Raw genomic sequence first — 11,436 nt, forward strand, 5'->3', positions numbered from 1 at the left:
TATTAGGCAAGATCATTCAACTAACTTTTCATCTTTTGAATTACATGCTAACAACTAAACTAATACCCATAAACACAGAAATGAGTCTAAACAGAGAGTTTAAACCACTATGACCCTGACATCCACTTGAAAAGTAACAGTAAATTAAGATATATATATATATATATATATATATATATATATATATCTTATTTATATATATATATATATATATATATATATATATATATATATATATATATATATATATATATATATATATAATCCTGATGTGAAAAACACTACTAGAGAGATGTGTATGTTGTTGGGAAATCAATTATTGAGGCAGGTAAAGGTTGTCCAGCAATTCAAACTTAAATACCTAAGGTTTGAACTGGAAACTGAGGAAGATAAAGGAAATAAGGCATTTGGAAGAGAAAAAAAAATTAGGTAAAGGAAATGACCTGTTCATTGAAGATGCACCATACTGTCTGAGATGGAAATGCCAGTGTGGCTGGTGTGAGAAAACTGCTAGGCATTTGGTATCACATGAGCCTACAGTGACTTATGGCACTTAGTGAATTATGTAACATTTAGGAATACTTTGCCAAGAGCAAAATTAATCACCAGTGTTAGGCTGTGGAGTAATCAATGGATCCAGTGGGGGACTGGGGAGATGAGTAGGATGCACATACAGTTGCCCAGGGGAGAGATGATAATAGCTTTCAGGATATAGAGAGCAGGTGATGAGTGAAACATAGGGTGAGGTAAGAGGAAAGGATGGAAAGTTAGATTAGATAACTGAGAAAAAAGGGTTAACATCAGGCCTAGGTTCTTTTTTTCCTATAAAGGTAATATTGGATAAGTCTTCTAATAAGTTTTTGTTTGTTTTTGTTGTCTTGAAAACTCATGAGACTATAGCCAAGTTGAAGATGAGCTGCCTTTACTTTAACTCAGGCTGTCTAATGTCCTTTTGCATCTATGATAACGTATGTTTGAAATGTCCAGGTAATTTTCCTTTTTTCTGACCCCTCAAAGCACATGCATCACAGTACAGAGACCACAGAGACCCTCATTGTTATTGAGTTAATTGTTGACTGTTAACCATCCTACACCCACCTAAATAAAAGTAGAATGTGCCTATTATTTTACTTTATAATCAATCCCACAGGTTCCATCCCCTCTCCTCCTCGCTTTATTCTGCTTCAGCCTACTTAATCTATCACCAATGGATTCCATGCCCACACCTATATCTTTTCTTTTGGTTCTAATCCTATATAATAAAAGCCCAGTGACCGAATGGCAGAATGACCATAATGACCGTGGCCCCTTGCTCCTGGCTGGCCCCACCCCCAAGTGGCCCCCTTACTCCTATCAGGTATCAGGTATGGGGTCAGCCCACAAACCAGACCTTCACCCCAACCTGCCCTCCCCCCTGATGGGCCCTCATCAGGGAGGGCTAGCTGGACCCCACCAGTGAACCACTTCGTGCATCAGACCTCTAATGCAGAGGTAGGCAAACTTCGGCTCATAAGCCACATGTGGCTCAAGAGCTGCGATTTGCTGCTCTGTTGACTAATGAGTTTGCCGACCACTGCTCTAGTGTATAATATAAGGGGCAAAACTACCATTCTCTGGAACATTATCTCAGTCCATTGAGATTCTGCTCCCAACAACTGTGGGCAGTTTGGCTGAAATAAGCACACAAAAATTTTTCACAGGTTTGAATGTTTGTTAAGTTACCAGAAAGTATCACAGAGTGGTAACACAGTGATGCTCATCCTCCCACCTGGCCTCGGTATGGCCCTGTGGCTACAGTCTAGGATCAGGAGCTCTCTCAGGAACTTCAAGTAAATGGGACTATGAAGCAATAATAAAAGAAAAGATCTCAGTAGATATTCATGTCTTGATGGTTGCCAAAGTTTGATGGTAAAAGATCTGAAGTATCAGTTAATAAATTTTCCCTTTGCTCTGTTCTCTGAAGGGAAAAATTATAAAGGCTGCACTGAGATGAATTTAGACCTGCAAACACTGTCTACTAGTGCCATGGTCATCATACATGAAGGAAACCTGATAAGGGAGGCTGAAGGAGAACAGAAGTGTATTCCAGCTAGTGGTCCAGATACTGAAAATAGCCCAAAGGCCATATGCAATTAACCCCGGGAGCAGGAACAGGGATAGACATTGTATCAGGGTAGGTATCCTTTAATATCTACCCCTTGTTTATGACTCCAGCATGATCCAAATTTGGGGTAGGGACCTTCAATTATTTTGCATCTCATCCAAGATCCAACCAATCCTGAGACCCACCAGGAGCCTGGAGAGTAGGGAAGAGGAGGGTTATGCATTTTACCTTGGGGCTGCAGAATTTATTTTTATGGTGGAGCTACAAGGAGCTAAGGTCAAAGCAACTGGCCACAGGACACAGAAGACGAAAGTGCAGAGGAGCTTGAGTCATCACTCATGGAGTTTGACCCCACTATTACCTAAGCAGTGACCAGGGCTTCACAGTAGGTAGACAGATAGATATGGGAACAGGAGTAGTGTATGTGCTGGAAGGATATCACAAATGTGAAGCCCTTCCTTGAGGACTTAGGCACTCTGGGGATCTGCACCAGAAACCTGAGCCCACAGAGTGTCTGCCTTCAAAAACTAACAAGGCTTGTGTCCAGAACCCTACGGGTGTAGCATATAGGATATTCCTTTTCAAAATGCAGGTGCACATGACTTAAAGGTCTTTTAGGACTTGCTCCAGGACCATACAAAAGTAGAGATTTGATAAGTATCTAGACGTGTGAGAAGAAAATCCCTCTCCTGCAGGAAGAGTGGAAGTCTGTTGGACTCTCACCTGAGGCAGAGACCTGGGATAGGGGGTGACACAGGTGCTCCACCCCCTACCTTATAAGAACAGAGGTGCATCTCCATCTAACCTGTCAAAGCTCCTGGATGCACCAGCCCCATCCCCATGCTGCAGCCCCCAATGGACAAAACTGACTGGGAGTTCCAGGCCCCCATCTCCTCCCAGAACTATCACCCTTGCATCACCATTGTGATTCTACTGAAGTGGCCTCTACCAGCCACCAAGGCTCTGCCCCAGCCATTGGGCCAGGGCAGCCCTCACAGGGGAGCTCCTAGAGCCCCAGTATCTAATGGCAGAGGTGGGAGGGGCTGTGTCCCCTGCCCCAATGACTGAAGCAGTTTTGGGTAGACTAGCACCCCCCAGACCCAGCTCAGAGAACAGTGAAACTCACCCCCATTCTTCCAAGGAAAAAAATGTCTATTCACTTGTTCTGGAGTTTCAGCTATTTGAAGATCAGGATTCACTCTCCAAACCAGAGACCTGAAGTTCACAAAATGGATTTAAAGGTACAGAATGAAAATGAAAGTTAAATTCTTAGGGGAGGAGCAGGAAATGATAATCTATAGACCAATGGGAGGCCTTCATATGCACCTCAAGGAAATAGTTACACTTTGTGCCTTAGCTCAGAGGAGCCAATGACTACATTCTTAATCCTACCTCTGTTCTGCTCCCTGAAGCTGTTCTCATGGCTCTCTGGTAGCACCATGGGGCTGGCTTTCAGAACCTGGATTCAATAAGGACAAGATGACACTTTTTTCTAAATGAACTACATAGATCAAACTACATAAGTGTCTTTTGATGGACAATGTTTTCTAATATCATTTAGCATATAATCTTTATAATCTTAACATAGTAGAAATGAAACAGGAATGTAATTGTGATGAGTAATTTTATGAGTCTGCGTGACTGTCCGCTAGTTGCCCAGATTAAACATTATTACCAGGTGTGTCCATGAGGGTGTTGCTTCCAGATGAGATTAGCATTTGGATCTTTGATCACAATAAATTAGATTAAAGGTCTAAGAAGAACAAAGAGGCAGAGGAAGAAAGAAGGTGTTCCTTTTGCTTCCTGACTACCTGCTTGAGTGGGGATATAGGTTTTCTCCTGCCTTTGAACTAGGACTTATACCATTGATTACCCTGGTTCTCAAGTTGTTGAACTTGGACTAATCTGCACCACCAGCTTTCCCAGGTCTCCAATTTGTAAAAGGCAGGACCATGAACTAGTCAAACTCTATAATCACATGAGCCAATTAGTGGTAATCAGTCACTTTCACATATATAAAGATATATCTTTAATATTGGTTCTGTTTCTCAGGAGAACCCTGACTAATAAAGTATGAAACAATTCTAAAAAATGTAAATGGCACAGGTGAAATGTGATAATGGTAATGACTCTGATGAACAGAGCAATTTCAAAATATGTGTGCCTAAGAATGGCTGAGGGTAGTGAAGGGTACAAGGAAAATGTTGTAGAGGTGAAAATGCACAAAGTCATCTTTAATTCAGTATGAGCAAATCAGATAAGGAGAAGTCAGAGAATAGACAGAGAGATAGATTTGGCTGAGTGAGTCAGTTTGGGCACAGCTATGTCTTTAACAGGAGAGATAGTTAAATAAATGTATGAAGAGACACCCCTACTTTAACTCACGGTTTTCATTGGTCTTAAGATCTTGTTGTCATGACACTTCTTCTGGTATCTTTTCAGATATTAACACCAATCAAGCCTCTCATTATGCTGCATGAAATGTTGTAAATACTTCCCAAGTGCTCCCCCTGCTCCTTATCTCCACGCTTTGTTTCTGAATAACAGGCATGGCCCAAAAATAAGATGAGCAAGGTTAGTGATTTTCCCGGAATTGAGTAGAGCTATGAGTGTAAACTTGGAAATCTTGTGGGACCAGTGAATACAAAGGAAGCTACAGAGCAGGGCAGCTGTCACACCATTAAGGCTCACAGTGTGCTAGGGTTTATGTGAACAGCCTGCCAAAATCCTACATCATTATATTTACAGGAATTAGGTAATGAAGTTTCAAAGAACTCTGTGACTTCCTGTTTTCTTTCCCAAAGTACCTCTCTTTCCTGAGCAGTGCTGGGCTTAGTTCTTTTCTCTACAGGTCTCTGCAAAATGGTCTAGAAGCCTGGGCTTGTGGCCCATGGACACTCCATAGGCTCCTTCTCTGGGGCTTTCTTTGCTAAGATTTTTGAGGAAGTCATCTCTGGAACAAGATTTACATCTAAAGGTCAGAACTCATTCAATATACCCTGATTAGAAAATGAAAATACATAAGTAGAAGCAGTAGAGAGACTGCCTTGGGAACCTAGAGTTATACTTTCATTAATACTCTATGCACACCCACCTTGCATCCACAACTGTGCATTTCATGAAATCACATAATTACTTTTGCTATTTTTTTTGCTTATTTTCTATTTTGTTGCTTATTGTCTCTAATCTATTAGAATGTGTTGCATATGAAAAATGATTCAATTTTAACTGAATTGAACTTTTGATGATAAATTATGTTTCTATTATACTGTTTTTACTGAAAACATTATTACTGTGTCACAAAATGAAATTCTGCTAGTCTCTTGGCATTATTAACATATTTGTGACTTTTCTTTGACAATTTTTAACATCTATCTGTTATGAGAGAGAGAGAGAGAATAATATGAAAGTACAGAGAGTGAGAAAAGCAGTTACAATCTACAGTATACTAGACTCTTGGAAGAAGGAAACAGTATTGGAGGTTTTTCCTATTTTTATGGTACTTTTTTTAAAATCTTCATCCCAGAATATGTTTTTATTGTTTTTTTGGTATCACATATTCGTCCTCATACCCCCATTCCCATCCCCCATTTATAATCCTTTTTGAAGGTAGACCTCAATTGACAGCAACATACAAGCTCATGGCTGGAAGAGCAAGAATTAGGCTTTTGTAGCAGCTAGAAAGTGATTTTAGAACATCTTTAAAAGAGAGATCCAGAAGGAGAAATCTCAAGTTGCACAAAAGAACTTTGATCACATCTATGAACTATACATGTTGGAGACAGATGACAAGCAGTCCAATTAGTGCTAATGGGACTGATCACTGATTTTAGCTCTTACAAAATGAAGGGGAGAATTTACAGTATGAGTTCAATCAAGTTAACCTATTAAAAAATAAACAAAGAATAATATTCTTCAGAAAATTAAACAGAATCCTGAGTCTCTACATCTCTTTCACAATTTCCCTGAGGGAATTTTAGATTCATTCTAAAATTATTCAACATAATTAAATTAAAGAACATGACTAATATTCAATAGAAAAGGGGATCAGTGAAGACCAACTATGAAATAAGCCAGATGTTGTATTTAGTAAACAAGGATTTATAGCAGCTATTATTTCTGGGGTGATAGATATAGAAGAAAATATACTTATAACAATCACCAATTTGTCAGAAATCAGATAGAAATAGTTTTTGTTTTTAATTGAAATACTAAAGCTACAATCAGTCAGAAAACAAATCCAGGTTTGGCTTATAAAAATTTGGAATCACAACATAAAGACTAACTAAAATGAAAAGTAAATTAATAGAAATTACCCAATTTGAAAATTATGGACATGTCCTCAATAATCTGTAAGAAATATCAAAGTAAAAAAAAAAAAAAAAGCTTAATCCACAGCACAACTAGTAAAATACAGCAATAATAAAATATAAAGGTTGCATGGAAATGAATTTAGACCCACTAACATTGTCTAGTAGTGCCATGTTCATCATACATGAAGTAAATCTGATAAAGAATAAGCCTGAAGGAGAACAGAAGTATATTCCAGCTAGTGGTCCTGATACTGAAAACAGCCCAGAGGCCATATGCAGTTAGACCCTGGTTGCAGAGACTGGCTCTGATAAACAGCAAGATCAGAGATAGATATTGTATCAGCATAGATATCATTTAATACCTACCTGTTTCTTTACTCCAGCATAATCTTAAACTGGGGTATAAACCTCCAATTATTTTGCATCTCCTTCAAGATCAAATCCATCCTGAGACCCACCAGGAGCCTGTAGAGGAGAGAAGAGCAGAGCATGCGCTCTGCCTTGGGGCTGCAGAATTTATTTGTATGATGGGGTTACAAGGAGCTAAGGTCAAAGCAACTGCTGCCACAGGACACAGAAGAAGAAACTGGAGAGAGGGAGAAAGACGGAGAGAGAAACCCCTCTCCCATCACAGGTCTTCCAGAAATGGAGAACCGAAGAACTGCTTGTGAGACAGGGACCAGAGCAGACACTGGACAAGCAGACCAGTGTTTCCATTTCTCTTTGCTAATAAGCAGGTTGGGAGCAGTGGGGAATGAAAATGCCAGACACATGCTGCAGGAACACTCCTTCCTGTAGCATCTGCCCTGCTGTCTCACTGGAGGGGAGAAGAGGCTCTACTCACTCCTGAGGACAACCTAAGCCTTCAGCTCCCTGGAAAGAACGAGGCTGGCCGGGAAAGGGAAACATTGACCTACATGCCTAACTGCTGAGGAGCCCGTACAGAACCCCTGCCCTGCCTCTATCACTGGAAGTCAGTGTGTGAACCAACCCCTGAAACATGGAGACATGCCTGGGCAAATAGAGGAAAGGCTTTTTAATGAAAGATAATTACTATGCTAATAGAAAATAAGGTTAAATCAACTTGTATCTAATATATCCACTTAGATTAAAAAAGTTATTCCCATCCTATCTAATAAAACAATAATATGCAAATTAACCATCACTCCACTATACCCACAAGCCAAGCCCACCAGCCAATCAGGAATAAGTATGCAAATTATCCCAATCAAAATGGCTGTGGCGACAGAGAGAGCAGGAGGGAGGCTTGGGTTTCCCCAGCATTGAAGGAAGCTAAGCTTTCCACATACCCTGGCCTGCCCAGGCCTCTGCTTAAGGATACAAAATTTTGATTATAGAAGATAAATAAATTCCAACAGAAATTGCTTCCACCATGGAGCAAGCAGAAGGCTTGGCTCTGCTCCAGGCTACAAAGTTTTTATTGTAGAAGATAAATAAATCCCAGATACCAGGGCCTCAGTTTGGGTCACCGGGAGGCATGGCTGGCCTGCAAACCACCATAGGCCCCTCACCCAGGAGGCCCCACATCCTAAGGGAACCCCCACCCTGATCTAGGACACCCTTCAGGGCAAACCAGCTGGCCCTCACCCATGCACCAGGCCTCTATCCTATCTAATTAAAGAGTAATATGCAATTGACCATCACTCCAACACACAAGATGGCTGCCCTCATGTGGTCAAAGATCCTGCCCTCATTGGTCACAAGATGGCTACCACAAGATGGCCAGCAGGGGAGGGCAGTTGGGAGGGACAAGGCCTTTAAGGGAGGGCAGTTGTTGGTGATCAGGACAACAGGGGAGGGAAATGGGAAGGGACCAGGCCTGCAAGAAAGGGAAGTTGGGGGCAAACAGGATGGCAGGGGAGTAGTTAGACATCAATCAGGATGGCAGGGGAGTGGTTAGGGGGTGATCAGTCTGGCAGACAGAAGCAGTTAGGGGCAATCAGGAAGGTAGGCAGGCCAGCAATTGTTAGCCCGCAGTCCTGGATTGTGAGAGGGATAACCGACTGCCCTTTTAGGCCCAATCCCACCTCAAGGGGCATCCCTTGAGGGGTCCCAAATTGGAGAGGGTGCAGGCTGGGCTGAAGGACACTCCTTGCCCCCCCTTCTCCCCCCAGTTTCATGCACGAATTTCATGCACAGGGCCTCTAATATTTAAAATAAAGAAGTAGGTGGCTACAATAAAGATAACACTATCTTTTAAACTAAAGAAATAATTACTAACTGCAATATACAGTGCAGTTACCTATAAGCATGATGTTATCTAGAACATATTCATCTTGCATAACTGAAACTTTAAACCTATTGAATGCAGCACATTAAACATTTAAGATGTTAAATATTATATTAAGTGATTTTATCCCAATAGATGAAGGCAATGAGATTGATAGCAGATTATTAAATAGCAAATCCAAAGAAAATGTTTAGAGGCAATATATTACAACCTAAAACTGTATACTAGAAAGCTAACCATAAGATCAAACATATTTGAGAAATTTTAAAAACAGAATATTTATCATGCAAAAAGATGAGATTAAAAAAGGATGTGGTTCCTTAATGAAGTATTCTATTTCAAAACACAACAAAAGTACTAATATTTGATGTATAGATAAATATTCTTTCCTAACATTCACTATTTGAAACCACAGAAAATTAATTAACAGCAATTTGGACCACTGCTTATGTGCTAGGAAATGAGAAAGTTAGTGCAAACATTCCATTCCCACAGCATCCTTATCCTTTTATTCTTAGTATTTATATTTCTGATGAGAAACTGAATCTGATTCAATTTAATCTAATATGGGCCAGTAAGTAACAACATCAGTATGATTATGAAATTCTACCTGATTTCAAAGTCAAAGCTCTTAACTCTTCAGTGGTCACTCTCTACAACGTGTCACCTACAAGCACACTCTGGTCATTAAGTATTCAACTTAGCTTTCACCATTTCTATGAGCAGCTCCTGCTTAATTAATGTCTATGAGGATTAAGCACATCACTATATCTTGGCACCTCACATTTTCCCATCATGCTTCAGGTTCCTTGTGTAAATCAACATCTCATCGGTTTTTCCCTGCTACCCACAACCTAGGTAATTTGTCTGCTATGTTTTCCTTGGAAATGAACTACAGAAAGGGCACCTGGGCTAGAGAAACACTTACCCAATCAGTTGTAATCTTGTCTCCTCCACTCATTAGCCATGAAACATTGGGATATACCTCATAAATTTATAAATTCCTTCAACTCCATAAGTAATTTATTTAAAAAAATATATATTTTATTGATTTTAGAGAAAAAGATAGAGGGAAAGAGAAACATCAATGATGAGAATCATTGATTTGCTGCCCTTTGCACACCCCTTACTGAGGACTGAGTCCATATTCCAGGCATGTGCCATTGGCTGGAATCAAACCTGGAACCTTTCAGTTCACAGGCTGACACACTCTCCATTGATAAGAATTTCTTTCTTTTATGATATTTTTGAAAATTAACTTGGATAAAGATATGCATCCTCTCTCTAAATGTGTGTGTGTGTGTGTATATAAGTGCATGTACATACTTTTCCCAGGCCAAGTACTCTCTTTTTTTTGAGAAATGTGGGGTATCTTTTTTTTTTTTTTTTAATATTTTTTATTGATTTTTTACAGAGAGGAAGGGAGAGGGATAGAGAACCAGAAACATAAGAGAGAGAGACACATCGATCAGCTGCCTCCTGCACACCCCCCACTGGGGATATGCCCGCAACCAAGGTACATGCCCTTGACTAGAATCAAACCTGGGACCTCTCAGTCCACAGGCCAATGCTCTATCCACTGAGTCAAACTGGTTTCGGTGACCCCTTTATGTCTTGATTTGAATGCTGTGCATTAGCTGCCCTAATTTATAATATACAAGAGGCATGGTGCACAAAATTCATGCATGGGAGGTGAGGAAGTCCCTTAGCCTGGCCTGCATCCTCTCACAATATGGGAACCCTTAAAGGATGTCGGTCCTAAACTGGCAGTTGGACATCCCTCTCGCAATCTGGGACACTGCATGCACCAGTAACCATACTTTTCACACAGGTGAGAAGCATCTTGCTGTTGTATGGCCAGCTACATTTTTTTGTTTTTTTTTTGCCCTGATTATAAAAAGTAGTACATAACTTGATCCTTCTGGGGCAGTAGTACCATTTTCCACATCTTATGGGTGGAGAAACTGAAGCAGAGAGAAGTAATTGGCTTTGTCACACAGTGTCAGAATCAGGGTTGACCATAAAATGGGCAAGCTGGAGTTCATGTATGTCATCACTGCATAATCCTGTTTTTTCAGAGTTAGAGTAGCCTTGCCAGGTTTTAATTTTTAAATCTAAGAGCCTGTTCCCTATATATAGAGTAGGGTCCCTAGGCCTCGCCAGTGATCAGGGACATTTGTGAGGCGACTGGTGGGTGGGGCGAAGGCAGTGTCACCACCTTGGCTGGCCCTTCTCTCACAACCCTCCTCCCCCCCATCACTGCTGCCAGTCACCTCCCTCTCGGGGGGTGGGGGGAGGTGTAGAAGCTCAATGCAGAAGCTCAATGCAGGAGCTACCCCCAACTAAGGGTATCTCCTGTGATCCTCTGCCTCCTGGTGGTCAGTATGCATCATAGCAACCAGGATGTTCACTGATTGGTCAATTTGCATATTAGCGTTTTATTATATAGGATGTTGCTCTAAGGAAAGTTTGTTCCTTTACTATCCTCAGTGAGTCTATTCCTCATAATTTGAAACTGATTATAAAAGAAAAATAAAAGTGAATTGGATGGTACATAGGGTGCTATGCTCAGATGTTTTAGCACAAGGAAAAGCCCAGAATACCAAAAGGCTGTCCCTAGACATGGGTTCCTCTGTTGGATAGATTTGAAAACTCAAATTTTTGTAGTTTTTTTAAATTTCCAATAAAGGGTCATAAAATAGTACCAGCCTTGCCATGGCCAATGTTCTCAGTGGCTAGAGCTCCAGCCTGAGCACCAATGGGTGGCT

The 11,436-nt window shown here is 40.7% G+C and overlaps 1 protein-coding gene across 4 annotated transcripts in view; it reads right to left on the reverse strand.

Moving 5' to 3' along the window:
* Positions 1–3,533, reverse strand: part of LOC118713480 (tripartite motif-containing protein 5-like) — a 73,581-nt gene extending 70,048 nt beyond the window's left edge. For 2 of the 4 annotated variants that reach the window (XM_045578064.1, XM_036428094.1), the window contains exons 1-2: positions 3,497–3,533; positions 3,231–3,319 (exon numbers count right to left, since the gene is read on the reverse strand). In XM_045578064.1, coding sequence (XP_045434020.1) covers positions 3,231–3,236 — 6 coding nt within the window. In that variant the 5' untranslated portion in view covers positions 3,237–3,319; positions 3,497–3,533. Of the gene's footprint in view, positions 1–1,768; positions 1,840–3,230; positions 3,320–3,496 lie in introns of all 4 variants that reach the window. The other 2 variants (XM_036428099.2, XM_045578059.1) reach the window with 2 other exon arrangements.
* Between the last annotated feature and the right edge of the window lie 7,903 nt (positions 3,534–11,436).

Source organism: Pipistrellus kuhlii, unplaced genomic scaffold, assembly GCF_014108245.1.
Source record: "Pipistrellus kuhlii isolate mPipKuh1 unplaced genomic scaffold, mPipKuh1.p scaffold_m20_p_9, whole genome shotgun sequence".
In the NCBI taxonomy this organism is placed as follows: Eukaryota; Metazoa; Chordata; class Mammalia; order Chiroptera; family Vespertilionidae; genus Pipistrellus; species Pipistrellus kuhlii.